At 45.7% G+C, this 22,397-nt stretch overlaps 1 protein-coding gene across 1 annotated transcript; it reads right to left on the bottom strand.

The window, feature by feature from the left end:
• Window positions 1-1,583: 1,583 nt before the first annotated feature.
• LOC143109811 (heme-binding protein 1-like) lies at window positions 1,584-17,697 on the bottom strand. Its single transcript, XM_076272610.1, has 5 exons — window positions 17,157-17,697; window positions 8,984-9,078; window positions 7,517-7,649; window positions 5,276-5,459; window positions 1,584-5,132 (listed from the first exon to the last, which is right to left on the bottom strand). The coding sequence occupies exons 1-5, from the start codon at window positions 17,413-17,415 to the stop codon at window positions 4,949-4,951; spliced, it is 855 nt and encodes a 284-aa protein (XP_076128725.1). The 5' UTR covers window positions 17,416-17,697; the 3' UTR covers window positions 1,584-4,948.
• Between the last annotated feature and the right edge of the window lie 4,700 nt (window positions 17,698-22,397).

Here is a 22,397-nt window from a genome sequence, read left to right as displayed (position 1 = left end):
TCTTTGCATTGCACCATGGGATGTCATTTTCAAATAATGCCGGTCAACATTGCATTTTATTATTATTGTTGTTATGTGTTGTGTGTTTTTTTTATATGAACATAAAAAATGCGTTGGTCTCGAGGACTCGGTCTGAAATTACGAGTCCTTCTCCTCCCACTGTGGTCCGAGACCGAGTCAAGGCCGAGTCTTTGAAGGAACGAGTCCGAGACAAGACCGAGAAAGCAGAAATTGGTCTCGAGACCGGTCTCGAGTCCAAGACCGGACTCGAGTACTACATCACTAAAAAGGCCACTCAATGATTATGAGGAACATGCACCAAAAATCTGATCTGATCAATTTCAAACAAGCATATTTGAATCCAGGTTCAAGAATGAGAACTCCAACTTAAAATGTCTTTATTAATTTGACAAGTCCTACATGGACATATTAAAAACAAGGCCCACGCGTAGCGGTATGAGTGCCTTCTTCAGGGCAGTAACACAAAAGAACAGAGTAGTGTATTTGTTAAGGATGTGGGTAAGGACAGGTGCAGACAATTAGTGCTGAGCTTCTCCCCACTGCTCTCACACAGCTCTCAGCATGTATGTATGTAGATTGTATCTATGTATGTATGTAGATTGTGTAGTCTCACAACAAGTAAAATATGTAGGTTTTCTTGATTTTGTGAATGTTTACCATCTTATGCAGGGACCCGTGTGAGAGGCGGCCCAAAGTTTGTTTTGCTATTCTGATTGACAGCTCTCTACTGCTGAGAGCTGTGTGAGAGGCGGGCTCAGCAGTGGGGAGAAGCTCAGCACTAATTGTCTAGTTGTCTGCACCTGTCCTTACCCGCATCCTTAACAAATACACTACTCTGTTCTTTTGTGTTACTGCCCTGAAGAAGGCACTCATACCGCTACGCGTAGGACTTGTCAAATTAATAAAGACATTTTAAGTTGGAGTGCCTTAGTCAGAGAATTTATTCTCATTCTTGAACCTGGATGTACAATACCTTGGACTAAAGAGCACCCAAACCCAAGAAACCAACAAACTATCTGGATAAGGGCACGCCATACTCTACAAACTTTAAGCATATTTGAATATTTGAAAGATAGTACCTTCCCAACAAAAGCTTTGTAGACAAATAAATACCCATGTTTATTTCTCCTTTCTGCTAAAGATGACCTAAAAGGGCCACATACTAGCCCTCACCAGCAATAAATCTAAAGGCTGACTGACCAGGGCTTTGTCCCTAAATTAGCCTACATCTTCATAGTCTAATGCTGACATAAAAACTGCTTCACCAATTTGGTTCTTACCACACATAGGGTGACTTTTTTTGAGTGCAGTTTGTTTACCATGTCAGCTACATGGTGATTCAATTTCTCATGGTTAAATTGGTTGTAACTGTAATTAAGGCTATATGAAAGGGTGACAGAATAATTGAAACTATAAACATTGAATTGTATCCCTTCTGAATTCATACCAAGTGTTTATTTTATGACTTTTATTTATTTATTTATTTTTTTGAGCACATATGAACTTCTTATAGCAGAACATCTATCCACTTATTCAATATCTCGATCACCTACCATCAAAAAAAGGAAAGTGAAGTCACAGGGGAACACAGCATGTAATTTATTTCAGGAGAACATCATTTTTTTTCAAAAACCTAGTATGCCAAGCTTTAGACATGTGTTTATATTCATCATGCCAGTGTCAATGTTTGCAAAATAAAACCAAAGAACAAATCTTTTGTAGCCTAGTTATTTTGTCATATAAACTTGCTGTATGTGTCCTGTAATTGCTACTGTTATAATAAACACCCTAATTGAAAACTGGAAAATGTGTGTGCTATATGAAAAGAATAAACAGAATAGTGTGAAATCTGAGAGGTTGGTTAGTTTTTCAGCTTCCAAAGTGCTTTGCAGCATTAGCATACAGCATAATGCATACAGCATAGTGCGACTTCTACAGCATACAAATCTATAGCATAGCTTATCACAGACAAAGTTTTCGTATTACAACCAAAATCTGTAAAATTCACTACAAAATAACACAATGAGGTGCTCTGCTGGTCATATATCTTTGCAATGCAGGAGTAAAGTTAAAGGTGCAATTTTGCCTATATAGCATATGATGATGTACAAATTATTACACACGTCAAGATGAGAAATATGAGATTTGGATAAACACAACACTACTGACATCTCTAAGAGACACTTAAGAGAACATGGGGTCACTGTCCGCAAACAGCAACTTCCCACATGACTTGTGATACAAGACACTGTGATAGAAATGAGACAGAGGCAGAACTTAGCTAAAACATCACTCTGAACCAAACAGTACATACACTGAAACAAGAAGATGCACTCACAAGCAGACTCTAGAAGTAAAAGCAGCAGTAGTTAAAACAGCACTAAAGAGTTTTTTTTCCCCTTCCACATGTCACAGCATTGGTCACCGTGGATACTATCACTAAGTGACAAAGAGACGACTTGAGTGGCAGCATTCCATTTGAATCTCCACTAAAACATCTAAATAGGAAAGAGCTGCTATGATAGACTGTAGTGTACAAATAGATACTTGCCGGAATTAGGAGCTCTCGTTCTACACTGCTGTCCATCCATTCCCTCTATATCGTATCAGAGTAATGTTTAGAATTTGTTACAGACACACATTTCGTGCTGTACAGTGGTAACAGACAACTATGCTTCTCAACCGTAGGGGGGCTCCGAGAGCAAATCTTCTTTAGTTCTTTGCACGAAAGAGTGAAAGATAATATTCAAGGGTTCATGTTTCTGTTTTAGAGGCAGCGAAGTCACAAACAGCAGCACCGCAGATCGGGAGTTGAGCATGCTGACAATCGAGCTAAAAGGTCTTAAGGCATATCTGTTCAACATGCACTTCGTTTTCTTATGCGTTATGGTTTGTCTATTATAGTCTTTATTTATTTTAATTAGGCTATTGATTGAATTGACATTGTTGTTTATTATTGCTGTTCTTCTTGGTGTAGTCTTACCAACTTTTTTAATTGTTTACTACTATTTTTAAAGTTTACTACTTTAAATGTAACTATTGTATTGTTGTTATTTGTATGTCGCTTTGGACAAAAGTGTCTTCTAAATACCATAACCATAAACAAATCTTTATGAGACAATTCTACCCCCATAGTTAGTGTGTGTTAGTGTGAGTGTGTGTGTCTGTGTGTGTGTTAGTGCGTGTTAGTGTATGTTATCCATTCTATTCCCTCAGGTGTGAGTGGCCCATCCCTGACGAGGATGAGGTTACAAGACATGGAGAGACTGCGTTCTTATTTCTATGGACTGCATTATAGACTGTGTTCTTATATTTCTATGAGCTGCAATAGAGACTGCGTTCTATATTTCTATGGGCTGGATCAGAGACTGCGTTCTTATATTTCAATGGTCTGCATCATAGACTGTGTTTTATATTTCTATGGGCTGCGTTCACAAAACATGAAACTATGGTGCGGCAAACAGACACCCTGCTGTGTTAAGCAAGCATAGCTGAGAAGGCCCTTCATTGCTTACTTATTAGAACAATTTTCCTCCCGAACCTGACGAGATCGGTTTAAGTATGTGTTTTAATTTTAAATAGTTTTAAGTATCCTTCATTTTAAAAGGACTTTAATTGGATCCATTGCACATACTGCCTTTTAAATACTGTGTGGTTTACACACACACTTCCCTGCTTCCCTGCTTAAAGCCCCCAGCTCTCTCCTGTCTAGTATGTGAGAGGGTCCACAGCGCCTCCTCGGGAGGAAGTAGCTGCCCTGAGGAGGAAGTAGCTGCCCTCTCGTATCTGGACAGCTTCCTCCTGCCTGTCAGCATATGGATTCAGTTTTCAGTTTCTCCGTTTTAAATAACACTGACTTACACCAACAGTTTATTTTAACCATAACCACTGAGAAATTCTTTATGTGTTCTCTAACAAATCTCCTTTGTTATGTGGAAACTGCGTGGCGCTGGAGTGTATAAGACTCTACAGTTGTGTCTTTCTAAACCATGACACATGTCCGAATGGAAGTATAATTGTAGCGAGAATAGTCAAAATCTCTTGCCGCAACATTAAGAAGTGGCACACATTTGGTTTTGGTTTCGCACCCTGTGTTCAAGAAGGTATTTAAAAAATATATGGAATATGTGTACCAATAACGGTTATACAAATATCAAAATACATTTCTTCTGTCTGAGAACATGTCAATCATTAATACGATGAAATAACATTTCCTATATACTCTGAATAAACTCTGAATATCTTACACTAATATACAAGTAGTAGTGTGAGGCCTACATTTCATACAACCAAAATCTAGGACATAGACACAATTCAGAGGTGGCACGGGTCCGTTAATGCAAGTGTAGTGTGTGTACAGTACAAATGGCACATCAGTTGACTGTGAGGCCGATCTGTTAAAGAGTGTGCTGGTATTTAAAGAGCCATATGCTGACATACACCTTATCACAGTGTAAACAGTGTGCACAGCTATGTGTGTGAGGAACAGTCTACATATGCCAAAAGCCTCTATAATGTGGATTTATCCACTCAGAGGTGTCAGGAGCAACACTGGATTCATCATTCCAATGCTGCCAACACTAGGTGCACTCAAATGAACAGGAGGCCTAAACTGCTAGCTGCACAGCTGGGACAACACAAGAAGAGAATCCTACCCAAGCAGCATAAGACAACAGCAGTATGACAACAGTGTTCACAGATTCACACACTGTCCGAGTGTACCGTTTTCAAGCTAGAGCTCCAGAGTCAGGTGTGTGGATTGTTGATAAATGCTCAAAATTCTGGAATTGAGGTAGAATGACAAAGAAACCAATGGGGTAAAAGAGTCAGTGATTCTGGAATGTCTCTGGCTCTGTTCTGGTGTGGCGTTGTGCCTGGACCAGAGCCAGTTTGCAGTGGGAGTAGGAGGGACTATGAGCACAAACTCTCACGCTCCCCCTCGATCCACAAACCAGATCTCATTGTGGCGGTGGGTGGCTGCAAGGCTGGTGTATCCAGCCACAATGAACGAGATGCCAAGACTGAGATTCAGGTCTGCGGAGTCCAAAGCTGCGACTAGAATCTGGATCTGCTCCAGAATGGACACCTCATTAGTGCTGCCGCTGAATTCTCTGTACACCAGAGACAGGAAATATAAGTAGCTGTTTAGATATGCAATGCTTCCAGGGCTGACAAAACATTCCAGAATGTTCACAATATGTCCCCAGTCACCAATATGAAAAGGGAAACTGACTATAAACATAATTCCTCTTACCTGGTGTAGACCACTGCTGAAGGCCATGTTTCTATGGTGATATCGGGGTCAAAGGGCATCGGGGGCTGGTCCTGGTACTGCTCGGGGAAGCAGTACGCCACCGTGACCTCTGGCGCCAAAGCACTGCGGGACGTGTCGGTCTGAACCACCGTCACTATGGGGATGGTCATGCCCAGATAGGTTCCTGTATGAAGCACAAGTGTTTCAAAATCCAATTCCAATTCAAAATTGGAATTCCATTGTGGCTCTCGCTGCAAAGGTTTGTATCCTGTCAACTATGTAGACTATTTTTCCTTATCTTTGTAAGTCACTTTGGATAGAAGCATATGCTAAATGAATAAAATGTACATGTGTTCAAAGTGCACCTGGTCATGAGCTTACAGGCCCCTGCATAAAACACAGGCATTGCAACATGGCCAGTCCCCAGACAGGCGTGCATTAGTGTGGACCTGTTCCATGTTTCCTGCTGAAATCCTGCTGCAGGCTCAATGTACTTTTGCGTTTTCATGCAACATACAAAAATGCCTTCAGCCAACTACAACAACTATGTAATTCCAAAGGTGAATTCAAGAAAACATGTTAATATTAAAGTGTAATATTACACGAAAATTCCCCCCAGCTTATTTGATGTGTTTTAATGCAGAAAAACACCATTGGGTAAATTTTCGCCGGAATTACACTTCCGGCGAAATTACACTTAAGATATTCTTTTGCATGTACTCTTCAACACATTTAGTCTCGGTCTGATTCTCTCTTCTCCTCTTAAAGTCCAAAAAAATAGTAGACTGTGCAGCTACACAGGCTTATTTACTTACTTGGAATATCATACACAATCTAATAAAGATTATACCTAAAATATGTACAATGCTAGAGGCATTCAGTCCCTCCCTTGACAGCCTCTCCAAACATCTTCATATCTCTGGGGCTAAAAGGTTAAGCCGTAGACCTACATTGCAATGAATTTCCCTGACAAGTGATTGGTCCAACACCTGTTAGTGATTTTTTTTATCCTAAAAATAACCTGACCCCAACCCACATTGCGATGTGAAGAACCTCTTATTAAAAAGAGCAGTTATGGAACAGAAAATCTGGGGTGACCTTGTGGAGCAAACCACTAAAACCTGCAGGGTTGTGCTTCTGGATAATCCAATACTAAACAACCATGTCTTACATCCAAAAACAACATACAGCACATCAATGATGATCTGCTACTCTAACAGAGTAGAATTGGGGGATTGAATGAAATGTTACAATATGGACATCTCCGACTACTAACATCTTCCAAATTCAAATCCCATCTTTGTGCATTGAAGTAAAGAAAATTTAATTTCATGACATTTGGAATAGAACTGGCCTTGATCCAAATATCTGATTCCTCTCTCATCTCTCAGTATGCCTGTACTCTGTAATTTGTGTTTAAAACTAAGAGGTCCTTTGTGCACTGTTGTTTTCCCCCTCAACAGCATCTGACCAATAACCTTTGAAAGATCTCGACTTGCACTAAGCATGTGAGCAGTAATGGTGTACAATATTTTCTTTTGTGTGTCTGTGCTGGGTTTAAGAGTTCTCTGTGTTTGTGTGTGTGTGTGTTTGTGTGTGTGTGTCTTCTATGTTTGTAAGGGCTCTGTGTGTGTGTGTATGTGTGTGTGCATGCATGTGTGTGTGTGTGTGTGTGCATGCATGTGTGTGTGTGTGTGTGTGCATGCATGTGTGTGTGTGTATGCATGCATGTGTGTGTGTGTGTGCATGCATGTGTGTGTGTGTGTGTGTGTGTGTGTGTGTGTGTGTGTGTGTGTGTGTGAAGGCTCGCGGTGTGTATATGCTGTGTGTGTGTGTGTGTGCGTGCATTTTGCTTCTTCCAGTAGTCTGGAAAATTGTAGGGCACCCTTGAGCAAGGCACTTAACCCCAAGTTGCTCTGGGGATAGTGGCCCTTGTAATATAATTGACTGTGTAAATCGCTTTGGATAAAAACCTAGCTAAATGAATAAATGTAAAGGTGTGTATAAAGGCTTTCGGTGTGTGTATGTGTGTATGCATTGTGTGTGTGTTTGTGTGTGTGTGTGTGTGTGAAAAGACATGTGTATATGTGTGTGCTTGCGTGCGTGCATGCGTGTGTGTGTGTGTGTGTGTGTAAAGGCTCTCCGAGTTTGATAAAGCTCTCGGTGTATATGTGTGTATGCTCTGTGTGTGTGTGTGTGTGTGTGTTATTTGGCCTGTCTGGCTAGAGAGTGCCTGGTCACCTGCGGAGTTCTGCTGGCAGATGAAGCGCATGATCTTCATGAAGCCGGCGCAGATGCTCTGCTCATACGTCTCCTCCCTCATGGTGATGCACGCCCACACCGTCTTCTCGTAGCGCCGCTTATCCACCTGCACCTGCACACACGCACACACACAGGGTTAGAGAGAGTAAACTCAACACACACACACACAATGTCTCATGTTGCTTTGGACAATAAGCATCTGCTTTGGTAAGAGGCTGCATGTTTGTTGCCTCTGGAAGCAACAAAATACTCCCAAATAATCAGCAGTGAGCTGCACTATTCATTGCGGCCTTCTCAGTTCGCTAATTGCATTTGTTCAAATTGTGATTTCGATTAAAAATAGATTAATCTCACACATACACACACCTCTCTCTCTCTCTCTCTCACATACACAAACACACACACACAAATTCCAACACACAGAGAACCCCCCCCCCCCCCCAACACACAGTGACAAACATATGCAGGCATTCAAGATACACACATCATCAGTCACTTGGATGTGGCTTATTTAATTGCTTGCCTAAAGTTGGCTCAGTATATGTCAACTGGCTGCTGTATTGAAAACCAGTTTCATTTCCTTCCTCTATTTTTTTATGAAAAAGCTGCTTTGGGATTATGATGTCCAGTCAGTCACATGCCTCTAATATGAAAAGGGCTGCGAGCGCAAGCAACAGGAAGGAACGGAGGTAATGCAGGGGAAAAGCTCCTTCAGAGCGCAGTTGGAAAATTCCGTCACAAGATTAAATCCATGTCCTTAAAAGGTCAGAAACATCATCTTGTCCATTCAGTCAGGGCCGTTCTTACTCCCGACTTTAAACTGTTCATTTTAGTGCTAATGCAATGTTTATTGATGTCAATGTCTCAAGTTCCTTTGGACAAAAGCATCTGCCTTGGTAAGAGGGTGTGTGTGTGTGTGTGTGGGGGGGGGGGGGGTCGTTGTCCAGATAGGGCTGTTCTTACTCTGACTTCGCTTTAAACTGTTCATTTTAATGCTAATGCAATGTTTATTGATGTCAATGTCTCAAGTCGCTTTGGACAAAAGCATCTGCCTTGGAATCATCCTTCTGCACCAGCAATAGCCCATAGACCTGTGGGTGTGTCGCCTACCTCCTCCCTGGGCATGGGGTCGATCTTTTGTACCCCTAATTGGGTGCACCTAAATTAGCTGGCAATATTTCATAAATAAGATCAGGAGTAAGATCATATATAGCTCTGGGAAGCTTAAGAGATCACTGCACATGTTTCTGATGTCATCCTACAGTTGCTGAATGACATTCAAATGAGTTAACGATCATGTTCAAAATTAAGAGACCACTGCACATTTGAATATGACCGTAAACCCATTCGAATGTCACTCAGCAACCGTAGGATGACGTCAGAAACATGTGCAGTGGTCTCTTAATTTTTTCCAGAGCTGTATTTTCATGAGAGCGAGATGGCCACCTTGTCAAGGCATTTGAGGACTGTGAAGGGGACTCTCTCTCGCTCCTGGCTGGTGTCCATCTCCATGGTCAGCTGCTGGATTGGTTCGGCCATGTCTGTGGTGAGGACCAAGAGAGGGAAAAATGCACTTACAAAAATGGAGATGCATCATTCAACTCACCTTTAATATGATGACCTCATTTTTAGAGCTTGAAGACTTGCAGTGATAAGAGACTGATAATCTGGAGATAACAAGATGGCGTTCTGTTTATGAAAACATTAAGTCCCTGCTGACACAAAATAAAATTCAACTGAACAAACAAAAGCCTTTCTGTTGATCTTAACTTACTGTCTGTGTAATTGGGTGATATGTGACATGGTATACAAGACAATTAACTTTGTAATAAAGACTATTTTCAGCCATTTATAGATAAATGACAACATTCTGATAAACTCACGTGGGTTACTGGTAAGCAGAATATAGTCATTAGTTATTTTAAAATTGTGCAACATTTTAAAGGCACACTATGCAGGATTTTCACCTTTCCAAAGTCAATTTGCATAGGCTGACAATCTCGAGAATCGTGAAACATTAGGCCTAACTTGTCAGTAAATATAGCTCTTCGGAGATAGTTTTTGCCTGTTGTTACTCCTTCACTTCCAAAACAAAAGCATTTTCATTGTGTACAGGCATGGGCGGATTAAGAGCTTTTGGGCCCCCCCACTTATTGTCGTATATGTGGGAGGGGGGGTTTGGGGGTCCTCCCCCAGATTTTTTAAAATTTGTTTGATGTGATTTCCTGTATTCTGGTGCATTTTGGGGATGGCCAATACTAAATTCAATCAGATTCATTGCCTCAATATCAACAAATCAGGATGTAGGCTATGATTCCATGCAAAGACTTGGGCTTCAGGGCCCCCTGACCCCTTGGGCCTGGGCCCGGTAGGCCCGTGCAGTAATCCATCCCTGTGTACAGGGGGATATGTCACGACAAGTTTGCTATTTACGACAGCAGAGTAATATATCGCGACTCTAGTGGGAGCTCTACAGTAGTGTTGCGCGGGTTAAGGTTTTTTAACATCCGCACCCACCCGACCCGTCAGGAGAGTTAATCCGCACCCACCCGACCCTCAAAAATATGCGCTGAATAGCCTAGACCCGAACCTGACCCGACTCGACAAAAAAACAAAACAATGTGCCTATAGCCTATGCTATCCTTTGTAGTTCATATTATTGTAATGATCTGAGCCTAGCTATTCATGACTGTGCTCCCATGATGCTGTTCGGTTGTGTGTGTGTTATGTTGAATATTATTGTTCACCATGCAAGTTACCAATGTTGTGCGTCCTGACTGTCGTGTTGATGTTTATAGTTGATTACAGTGTTCATAACCGGGTCTAACTAGTGTGTGTTGCAGATACAGCCTCACATAGATGCTTAATGCTGGAGCATAAGGGTCAGGTCTGGCCCGGAATTATGTGTTCGTGTGTTTTTGGTGCATAACCAATAAAGACCATTTTGAGACAACCTTGCAGATTGTTACATTGGTGTCAGAAGTGGGATGTCGACCCCTACTGGACGGGAGGAGAAAGCTGCAACCGATGTCCGGGCGATGATGAGTTTCCTGCCAAGGCGACTCTTCGACAGCGCGCTCGCCCATGGCCACCTGCTGGGCCCAGCAGATGGAGCCAGCCTGCAGCGTGACCGTAACGAAGAAGCCCACCCCAGGCCACAGGAGGAGACGAACCGGGCTGATGGCAGCATCCCGCCACTGGAACCCGCTCCACACGGGAGCGAGGGAAATCGGCCGGTCCCCGGCGCGACGGCGGCGGAAGGGCGCTCCAACGCCAAGTTGCCCCGCTACAATGGTGAGAGGCTGCTGGCGACATACCTGGTGCAGGTCCGTCTGGCAGCCGAGCTGAATGGCTGGTCGGCGGGGGGAACGGGCGTACAGGTGGCGTTGGCCCTGGAGGGGGAAGCGCTACAAGTATTAGAAGACCTGCCACCGGCAGAGCAAGCAAGCAAGCTGGACCGCAATCGAAGCCGCTCTGCAACGACGATTCGGCCAGAGAATCTTCATCAGCGATGCTCGAGAACAACTCGCTTCCAGACGGCGACACAAGGGCGAGAGACTGGGCAAGTTCGCGGCTGACCTGCAGCTGTATGCCCGGTGGGGCTACCCAACGTACAGCCAGAATGTACATGAAGAGATGGCACTGGAAGCGTTTGTGCGAGGCATCCACCCGGAGCGGCAGAGAGAACACCTTCGCTTGAGCGCCCCCAGCTCGCTGGCCGTGGCGCTGGCGGAGGCCGAACGGGTGGAAAACATCTTCCACACAACGGAGTCGAGGCATTGCGTACACCAGACATCGATGGAGGAAGACGGGGGGGGAGTTGGAGACGACGCGACAGACCACAGCACAGCCACCACAACGCCGCCCACGCGAATGGAAGAGGCCGGCCAGCGGAGACGGATGCTACCGGTGTGGCGAGCCGGGGCACATCGCGAGGTACTGTCCCGCCCCAGCACCCCTCACACGCGCGCGCCCCAGTCAAACTAGAAGGAGGTGGCACGGCGGGAGGGATGCCACCTTCAAGTTTCACTACCTCCCTGGCTATGGACTGCATACGGCTGGGCCGGCTCGGCCAAACAAGAGGAATCTATGTGGACTGTACGCTAGATGGGACTCGGTGTCGCGCCCTGATCGATACTGGCTCCACCATCTCGCTGGTGCGCCCCGGTCTCTTACCCGGCACGCTGGTAGCCAGACCCAGAGGCTGGGAAGAGACAAAAACACGCATCACCACAGTTACCGGAGAGCGAGCGGAACTGTATGGACAAAAAGTGGTGTGCGTGTGCATCAACGGTGAGACGGCGAGCCGCCAGCTTTGGTTGGCTAGCATTCAGGATGATTGCATTCTCGGCCTGGACGTGCTAGAGAAATGGGGGGCTGTGGTGGACATTTCCCGGTTCACACTACACTTAGGGACGAGCAGCGTAGTGTTGCACACGGCGGGGAAGACAGAGCACGAAGTGCGGAGAGCTGGCGCGACGAAGAACTCTCCAACTCGCTCCACACAAGCCCGCAGAAAGCAAACTCGCAAAGAGTGCTCGCCATCCAAGACTCCGCCCCTCCCCACACAAGCCCGCGAAACTCAAGCCCGCGAAAAACAACAGGTCTCATCCAGGTCCGCTTGCTGAGTCCGCCACTGCTCAGCTCACGCCCACTAGAGAGGAGCCAGGAGAGCGGGTTGAGCAATCACCACTCTCCGCTCAGAGAGCGCGGCACTCTGTAGAGACAAAGCAAGCCGTAAATGAACTCTGCACTCGTAGCAGTGAGGGGCTGAGTGAAGCACAGGGTAGTAAGGTGCGGAGGCTACTAGCAGCGTACACCGACATCTTTGCCGCAAGAGATGAGGACTGCACCCGAACGAGTCTGGTCCAACACAATATCGACACCGGAAATGCCCGGCCCATCCGACTTCAACCTCATCGCTTACCGTTCGCCAAACGACAAGCAGCTGAAGAAAAGATAAAGGAGATGGCCGCGGCAGGAGTAATAGAGCCAAGCAGTAGTCCCTGGGCTGCGCCAGCTGTACTCGTCCGGAAGAAGGACGGCTCGTGGCAGTTCTGTATTGACTACAGGCGCCTCAACCAGGTAACCCGGAAAGACTCCTACCCGCTTCCCCGCATTGACGATGCGCTGGACAGCATTGCCGGCTCCTGCTGGTTTAGCTCGCTGGACTTGCGCAGTGGCTACTGGCAGATTGAGCTAGCCCCGGAAGCTCGGCCGAAGACAGCGTTCACCATCGGGCAAGGGCTGTGGCAGTTCCGGCTACTTCCGTTCGGCCTATGCAACGGGCCAGCGAACTTCGAGCGGCTGATGGAGCGTGTCCTGGCGGGCATTCCACGAACATGCTGCGTGGTTTACCTGGACGACATCCTGTGTCATGCAATGGACTTTACCGGTGCCATAGGACATCTGGAGAAGGTGTTCGACGCCATACGAGGTGCTGGGCTCAAACTGCACCCGAAAAAGTGCCACCTGTTCCGGAGGCAAACCGGGTTCCTGGGCCATGTCGTGGGGGCTGCCAGAGTGGCCACCGACCCAGCTAAGGTGGAGACGGTGAGACGTTGGCCTGTTCCATGCGACGGTGCTGAGCTGCGGAGCTTCCTGGGCCTGGCGTCATATTACCGGCGCTTCATTCGGGACTTTGCTACAGTCGCCAGCCCGCTGCATCGATTGACGCACAAAGGCCAACTCTTCGAGTGGACACGGGAGTGCGACGCGGCATTCCGGCGGCTGCGGAGGGCGCTATGTGAGGCCCCAGTGCTCGCTTTCCCTGACCCTCGACTGCCGTTTATCCTGGACACCGACGCCAGCAACGTGGGCGTCGTCCTCTAACAAGCAGGCGAGCAGGGCGAGCAAGTGGTCGCATACTTCAGCCGCTCACTGGACCGAGCGGAGAAGAATTACTGCGTGACACGCAGAGAACTGTTGGCTGTGGTGGTGGCAGTGCGCCATTTCCGAACCTACCTCTACGGCAAACGGTTCCTGCTGAGAACGGACCACGCGTCACTCACCTGGCTGCTGAACTTCAAAGAACCGGAGGGCCAGCTGGCTCGCTGGCTGGAGGCGCTCCAGGACTACGACATGGAGATTCGACACCGGGCGGGTCGCCTTCACGGCGAGAGAGTCGCGAGAGAGTCGCTGTTTTCAACGCTCAGCAGCGTCGCGCCAACGAGAGGGTCAACGCTCGCCAACAGCACGCCAGCGAGAGACTCAACGCTCGCCAGCGCCGCACCATCAAGAGAGCAACCGCTCGCCAGCTTCACGCCGGCGAGAGAGACAACGCACCGCAGCCCAACGCCACAACACAGCACTGCAGAGCAGCAGCTGAGGCCATGGACGCGCAGTCGCCGGTGGACGTGATGTCGAGGGAGGAGATCAATCGGAGGACGCCACGCTTGGCCGAGTGTGGTCATGGATCGAAGCCGGTCAGCGACCGCCATGGACTGACGTATCAGCACTCGATCCAGAGACCAAAGCGATTTATTCACAGTGGCCGGGAATAGTAGCACGTCAAGGACTGTTGTATAGACACTGGCGAGCTCCCGATAGACAATCTGACATTTTCCAGTTGCTGGTTCCTGCTGGATTACGAGCCTGTGTACTGGAACATGTGCATGGGGCAGTGGGGGCGGCTCATTTCGGCATTGCAAAGACTCTCCGTCGGCTGAGAAGCCACTTCTATTGGCCGGGATGCAGGCTGGACGTTGAACTGCATGTTCACTGCTGTGACGCCTGCACAGCGAAGAAGGGCCCCACGCGACGCTCGCACGCTCCGCTGCAGCAATACGCAGTTGGGGCTCCCATGGAGCGGGTAGCCGTCGATGTCATGGGCCCACTGCCAGTCACAGAGCGGGGAAATCGCTACGTGCTCGTGGCCATGGACTATTTCACTAAGTGGCCGGAGGCGTATGCAGTGCCAGATCAGAGCGCCCAGACGACAGCGGACAGACTGGTCACTGAGATGTTCTGCCGGTTCGGGGCACCGGAAGAGCTCCACAGCGACCAAGGGCGGAATTTCGAGGCGGACAACACCTCTGCATCCACAAAGCGACGGGCTGGTGGAACGGTTTAACCGGACGCTAGCAGTGCAGCTGGCCATATTGGCCGTCCGCCGACAAAAGGACTGGGACTTACACTTGCCCCTGGTGCTCTGGGCATATCGCACAGCTGTGCAAGAGTCAACAAAATGCACACCGGCAGCTCTGATGTTCGGGCGGGAGCTACGCACGCCGGTGGACTTGGTGTTCGGTTCGCCTCCGGAAGCGGAGATTGGAGGTAAGCCAGGCCTGGAATACTACAAGCAGCTACGCGAGAGACTGAAAGGAGTACACGAGTTGGCCCGGCAGGCTATGAGTGAAGCTGGAATACGGCAGAAGCGAGCTTACGATACGCGCTGTCGCGGCCAGGAGTTCCAGACCGGCGATAAAGTTTGGGTGTACTGCCCGGAGAGAAAGAAAGGCATTTCCCCGAAACTCACTAGCCAGTGGGTCTGGCCGTGCGATGTCTTAGAGAAGCTGTCTGACGTGGTCTATCGTGTGAGGCTGATTAAGCGTCGGAGAGTTGTGGCTCTCCACCGTGATCGACTGGCCCCGTATCGACCCCTGGCCTCAGCTGAGGGTCGTGGAGACTTTGACACCGACCCTGTGGAACTTGGTGACAATGGAGCTGTGGCTCTAACACCGGTCACCGTGCAGCCTTCACCGGAAGTCACCGCCATGACAGCGGGGCGCCCACAACGCCAGCGTCGCGTCCCAGCTAGGCTCATGGACTGACGTAGGGTAAGACTTGAGTCAAGGGGACATGGACTAAGGGCCCGTCCCATTTCTCCCCCCTTAAAACTTCCACTTGGTTTTGATTGCCCTCAACATTAAAGCCCCCTCGACAAGGGAAGTGGAGGTGAAGATCTTTCCCTATGAATTGGGACACCACTAAATGCAAATTAGCGTAGCGAACGTGCTCACCTACGTCACGCGCAGCGCCGACGTGTCTACCGGTAGTAGCCTGCTACTATTTTCATTCAGGAACATGCCCATTCCAGCGGTCGTTGTTGTGTGGGCTGTGCTGGTTTATCTACGTCTAGTTAATCAACAAAGATATTCGTGTTCATGTGAACGCCAGAACACCCACCTTAAATATTGACGAAACTACCCAGATCAGATATATAACGTTATTTGATGGGCAGACTCTCTCAAAGCACTCAGCAGATGTCATGAACATCGTCAGATAGCTTCGTGAGATATTTTCTAACATTAGTGTTCAAAACTCAACAGTCCATCAGATGTGCATCCAGCTAACATATTCCAAAATATTCCGAAATTTTAACATGCTTATTTGCGAAAATATATGAAAAATTTGTCCGGCTCGCTGAGCTTGCACGGTATCCAGGGTAATTTCATCTCCCACTTCGTTTTAAGCCTGCATCGGTCCTGGCTATGTTTTGAGGGTTGATTTTAAGGGGAAAATAGCACTTCCCCTTGCTCCCTAAAGTAATGGGACACCCTAGCCCTACACGTGCACGCGCAAAAACGAGGGTTAAGGCAAAAATCTAGGGGTAGGGGAGGTATTGGGATGGGCCCTAAGTCTCGGGGGGGGGGGGGGGGGGGGGGCTGTGTAATGATCTGAGCCTAACTATTCATGACTGTGCTCCCATGATGCTGTTCGGTTGTGTGTGTGTTATGTTGAATGTTAATGTTCACCATGCAAGTTACCAATGTTGTGCGTCCTGACTGTCGTGTTGATGTTTATAGTTGATTACAGTGTTCATAACCGGGTCTAACTAGTGTGTGTTGCAGATACAGCCTCACATAGATGCTTAGTGCTGGAGCATAAGGGTCAGGTCTGGCCCGGAATTATGTGTTCGTGTGTTTTTGGTACATAACCAATAAAGACCATTTTGAGACAACCTTGCAGATTGTTACATTATTGAGGTAGAGACAATGCTTTCTTATTAACTACTAACACTGAAACAAGAAGAATTTGCACTGTAGGCTATGCTCAACAAAGAGTTGTTGCGGCTTGGCTCGCTATGTTGTATTAATTGAATCTGAATCTAGCTTCATGGACATACGCTAGGCCTACTAAATAAATAAACAAACTGAAAGATCCTTAATTCTTTATTGATGTATTTAAAGGTAAAAATAAAGTAATAGGCTACATCATGTAGCCTATGAACTCTCTCTGTCTTTCTCTACGGGCGCGCGCGCGCAAACCCACACATTTAAACCAATTGAACACAGATGGGAAGATTGAAGGTCTTGTAGACTAATCATATCTTAACCTGTTTTATGCAGTTAAGAGAGATTGCAAGAAAGTTTGTTGCACTTAATGTTCTAGCCTACATGATTAATAACTGAGAACTTTGTTAGAAGTGCTTTGTCAATTTTTGACCCGCCTGCCCGCGCGATATTTTCCGATCAAGCTTACCTGCACCTGCCCGACCCGGGAGTAAACCCGCAGGTGTCCGCGGGTAACGGGTTGACCCAAAAATAGCCTACCTAAACCTGGATAGTGTAGCCTACCTTTAACCAAATGCTCTTGCGTCAGCAACACTTCGATTATGCAAAACGACAGACCAAGGCATTTGTGAGTGCTAGATACTGTCTAAAGACAGCGGTCATACCTTGGGGTATGTTCACACGGTGTCCTCTACCGATTTCCTGCCAGTAATTCAACAGCTGATCTGGCTCTTCTAAGTCCATGACCTCTCCGTTGTCTCCCGCCGGGCTGCCGCTGAAGTCGGAGTCGAGGTCGCCGGTGAAAGACTCGAGGTCCTCCAGGGTTATAAGTCCAGAGTGGTGAAACTGCGAGCCCGCTTCAACGCCTCCATCTCTTCCACCCACTCGACCTTCACCATTCAATCTACAACCCTCTCCGTCCATAGTGCAAATGGGGCATCAAAGTGTTTTTCACGCAAAGGACTGAGTCCAAACGATACAAAAAGTAGCCTAGCCGCCGATACCGATTAAGGCTACTACCCAAAGTAACACAGAATAGGAGCGCAACCGCAACAAAGTAACCAGCTATGCAAAGACTAGCCTATACATATGGCTATGGAATCGAATAATTCGTCTCTTTCTTCACCTTTCTCCTTAAATAAGTGTATGCATAGCCTACGTTAAACAGCGTGTTCTTACGAGAGACTCACTCCGCTGAAGTCACGGAGGGAGCCTATCCAAAACAACAACTGAGCGGAGTAGGATGAGCCACGTGAGTGGACGGAAAGGGGAGGGGTTTCATGTGACAGAAAGACAACGTGGGCCATATGACGTGAGCTCTCTCCTCGTGATTGAATCGACGTGCCCCTCCAGACAGTTCTCCTATTCATGGGTTGCATCGGGTCCCTTTCCACAGGTGTAATAATCAAGGACCATGCAGTCTACATTCATAATCTAGGCGCTTGATTTTATACACCTCTGGAAAGGGACCTGATGAAACCCTCTGTTCTAGAATCTTTGTTGTAAAGCAAAGGAAAAACAAACAACGCCGGTGTGTGTAGGTAGAAGCGCATTGACGAACGCATCCTCATTAGCATAGAGATGGGCTATAGCATACACCTATTTTAAAACTTTTAAATTAAAAGAACTTATACAGAACTATATCTTGGGTGAGTGTCAAAGCCTGCAGGAACCAGGTGTTGGGCTTTAAACCTGGCAAAATCTTGCAAATTACTGATCTAAGTTTAAATGTAGAAAAAAAATTAGGCCTACTTTTGATTTCAGAGAATAATAGATAGATAGATAGATAGATAGATAGATACACTTTATTAATCCCCAAAGGGAAATTGCAGTGTTCCAGCAGCCATACAAACACAACATTCACATGTACACGTACATATATACATACATACATCTACATACATTAGATTCCTCTCTCTGTAGGGGAGAGTCATTATATTAACAGTTTAAGTTTTAAAGCAATTCTCTCAACAATTTAGGACAATTAAATTGTAGACGGTAGAGTACAGTAAGAATAAGTGCATCAGTGAGTGCTGTTTTTAAACAGTTGAGTGTCAGTTGAAGACAGGTGGTAAGTGCTAGGATCAGCAAGACTTGTTGTAAGTGGTGCTATGAGAGGAGATGTTCTCCAAAGAGCTGGGTCTTCAGGAGTTTTTTGAAAATGGAGAGGGATGTCCCTGCCCTTGAGGGAACTGGCAGTGTGTTCCACCAACGAGGAACAACAGATGAGAAAAGTTTGGATTGGCCTGAGCGTAGCAGTGGTAGAGCTAGACGTCGTTTGTCTGAGGAGCGCAACGGTCTGGAGGTAGCATATGTCTGTATGAGGGCATTCAAGTAGGTAGGAGCAGAACCGGAGACTACTTTGTAGGCTAGCGTTAGAGCCTTGAATTTGATGCGGGCCGCCATAGGTAGCCAGTGTAGCTGGATGAGCAGCGGGGTAACATGTGCCCTTTTGGGTTGGTTGTAGACCAGGCGCGCCGCCGCGTTCTGGATCATCTGAAGGGGTTTCACTGTGCAGGCTGGGAGACCTGTCAGGAGGGGGTTGCAGTAGTCAAGTCGTGAGATGACCAGGAGTTGGGTAGCATCTTAAGTCAAATAAGTCCTGATTTTCCGTATGTTGTAGAGTGCGAAACGGCATGACCGGGCGACTGAGGCAACATGATCTGAGAATGTTAGGTGGTTGTCGAAAACAACTCCTAGATTTCTTGCATGGATTCCAGTTGCTGCTACTGGAAGAAACTGGAATCCATGCATTTCCACAGAATTATTTTTGGAATCTGATCCCTTATCATACCTGTTCATTCTTACTCGTCGCTCGTGACTAAATTCAAGATGGCGGCGAACGGTAAACTTCCTGAAGGTACTGTCTGTATAAATCGTCTTGTAAATAAACTACCAGTGCTTTTTCAAAGTTCTCAATGTCTCGTTTTAAATGTCAGGGCACTCGGAAGTCTACCAATGAAGTGTGGAGCTTCTTTGAACCTCGTAAATGGTGTAAAACAGTGATTTATTTGCATGGCTAGGCTGATGCCCGAGGCACCCCCTTTGAAAACCTGTTGGTAGCATCGGCTAACTAGCACCGAGAGCAGGGGACAAGCTGAGATGAGCTATGAAACATACGTTCACACTCTGTATCATGTTAGGTCAATATCACACCGGAATTCTCCTTTAAGAATGTACTACGAAAACTCTTAGGCAGATTCACAAAGCTGTTCAACCTCAGAATCGTTCGCAGTTTTGTTCTTATCATGCTGAATACCATTTATTCTTAAGTTGTCAGGGCGTGCCAATGTTCTTAATTAGCATATAACGACCTGAAGTGAAAGCACTGCTGCAGGAAATGAACAGTAAATGAGTTGTTATATTTAAACGCTAGTATAAAAAGTGAAAAAGTGTTATTTGTTGTGTTAATAATTATTTATTCTAAAATACATTAATGCTTTGAAAAATAGTGGAATTTATTTTATTAAAAATAATTATATTTTTTATTTAAAAATATCCTAAATTATGAAATATATAGTTGTCATTTATATTCTATTACATTTTACACCCGCAGATATGATGGAAATGCAATAACCATTGATTTTGTACAAACAAGTTAGTTCTCAAATTGTGCTGGAAAACAGAAATATGTATGTTTAATTTACAATGGCACATTATGTATTTATGTATTATATCTGCAGCACCAGCTGATTTTTACTCTACTGAAGAGGATATATTTAGAACATTATTTCAATAAATTTCACAATTTTAAGCTTGACCTACCACTTTTTTAGAGCGATGAGGGACAGGTGGGGCTCGAAAATGCCCCCTTGATCAAAGTGGGGAATGAAAGAAAAAGTTTGAGAACCACTGCCTTACCATGATCACAGAATTCAGTTTACCCACATCGTATTTAACCACTACACCTCTCTACCTGAGAGATCATTTCATGAGGAACTTGACACAAACGTAGGTGCATGAAAAATAACGTGATTTTTCAGACAGTGTAGCCTTTTTTCTTTTTAGTTATAGCCATGCATATTCTCAAGGTGATGTTCTTAAATCACAGCATGTGTTCTTAAAGTGTACACATATGAATCATTTACAAGAAATGATTAACCAATTGAAACATACCTTCTCAGATCAATCAGAGGCTAAACAGGTAGAATAAAAATGAGTCCATCAGTGAATGTTGCCTACAGTGAATGGGCATTATTAGTATGAAATTACCAGTTTGCGTGGTGAAGCCGCCTCCACCTCTTGTGTGTTTTTGATATCACAGCCTTACTGACAATGCAGCTCCTGAGCTGTCCAAATCATAATATCATTGTCAATGAAAGGGGCAGGCCCAATGCTTGACAGGGCCAAGATGGTTATGAGCACCCTCTGGTGGAGAGAGCGTTATATACGCTGCAAGTATAGTGGTCCTGAGTGCCCTTTTGTGGCAGTGTGAGAAGGACACACTGAAAGGGTGTAAAATATGAAAATAATATTTTTAATATAAAAAATATCAAAATTTCCTAAAGAAAACGTTTAGATGCATGTACAGAGAAAATAAGCTATTTTGTCACAAAAAAAACCCATTATCTCACTTGTGCACATCAGCGAAGCTATTTCTCATGATTTGGAACAAAGAGCCAGTGCTTTGCCACACACATGCACTTGATTGTGTAACAAACATGCATGTGTATAATTGCCTGCTGTTTTTTGATCAATTGCTCATGTCATGTTGGTCAACATGCATAATATTGGTTCTGGATGAATACTCATACCCCCCTTTAGCTAATTGCTTATTATTGCAAAGTGATGAACCAACTGTAATTTATAATCAGTCCGTAAAATTCTTTTTTTGTGTCAGGTGGATCTTGACTTCACAAAGGGGAGCATTGGATGAACCAGTGATCAACCAGCTCTCTAAGCTCAACCTTCAATTGTCAAGTAGAGGAGCACTGCACATATAGGGATACAAGGGATGTATCCTGTGTTTACATTTCTAATGTTATATTTTTTCCTTACTCGAAAGCAGAGCTGAAACAGTCCGGCCTTTCTTTCCTGTTTGACCATGAATGCTTTTGCAACAAACTAGGTATACAATGAATATGAATCATGTGTTAACATGTAGATCACCTGTGGTGTTTTGCAAGTTCATTGAAATACAGCAAAATACATATAACAACATGAAATCATAGCAAAAACACTTGAATGTCGGGTCAGAGAGAGGCAATGAGACACCAGAATGAACCAAGCCTGACTGTTAGCAGCTCAGAATAAATCCCCATTGCATGTTTTCCTCTCACAGCGGCATGTAGGCGTATCTAAAGTGCACTGTGCCTCCGTGTCTCTTCTCGCCGGTGCAGTAGTGGCTCTTCACCTATGTGTTGGGCTACTGCACGTTTTATAGCCTACAGCAAACAAATTAAACGTTTACTGTCCTCCTGACCCATCAGGGGAGCACGCAGGCACACAGGTCTCGGGGCAGCATGGAGCTCTTTGCATGGAATCAGCTGCTCTCTGAGTTCCTTCATGCTTTGGTTTCATCTGTCTGATGTGATGTTCCGCTCAGTGTGTGGGCTACAATATAGACTACTGTAACTGTAGCCAGGAGTGGACAGACAGTAGGCTACATTTACTTGATTGCTGTACCTTAAGTATGATTTTCGAGTATTCAATTCAAATAGGTTGCCAATGTCAATGCCCAGCCATTATAAATTGTTTTTCAACAAATTAAAGTTCTTTTTCTGACATTACATTACATTACATTACATTTGGCTGACGCATTTTTAACCAAAGCGACTAACAACATGGTAAACAGTTTAAGTTTTAGAGCAATTCACAACAATTTTAGGACAATTTAAAAAACATAAGAATAAGTACAGTAAGAATAAGTGCATCAGTGAGTGCTGTTGTTAACAGTTACGTGTCCG

This window comes from Alosa pseudoharengus, unplaced genomic scaffold (genome assembly GCF_046254945.1).
Source record: "Alosa pseudoharengus isolate Yale_2024_CS ecotype anadromous, Long Island Sound unplaced genomic scaffold, YU_APseudo_1.1 YU_APseudo_1.1_scf_7, whole genome shotgun sequence".
NCBI lineage: Eukaryota > Metazoa > Chordata > Actinopteri > Clupeiformes > Clupeidae > Alosa > Alosa pseudoharengus.
This window is presented reverse-complemented; position numbering and strand designations above follow the sequence as displayed.

Coding starts and splice junctions, on each gene's coding strand:
- LOC143109811 (XM_076272610.1), bottom strand. CDS start 17,415: ATGGACGGAGAGGGTTGTAGATTGAATGGTGAAGGTCGAGTGGGTGGA. Junction 9,079..17,156: donor CCGTGTGAACATACCCCAAG/GTATGACCGCTG, acceptor TCCTCACCACAG/ACATGGCCGAACCAATCCAG. Junction 5,133..5,275: donor TCAGCAGTGGTCTACACCAG/GTAAGAGGAATT, acceptor TCTGGTGTACAG/AGAATTCAGCGGCAGCACTA.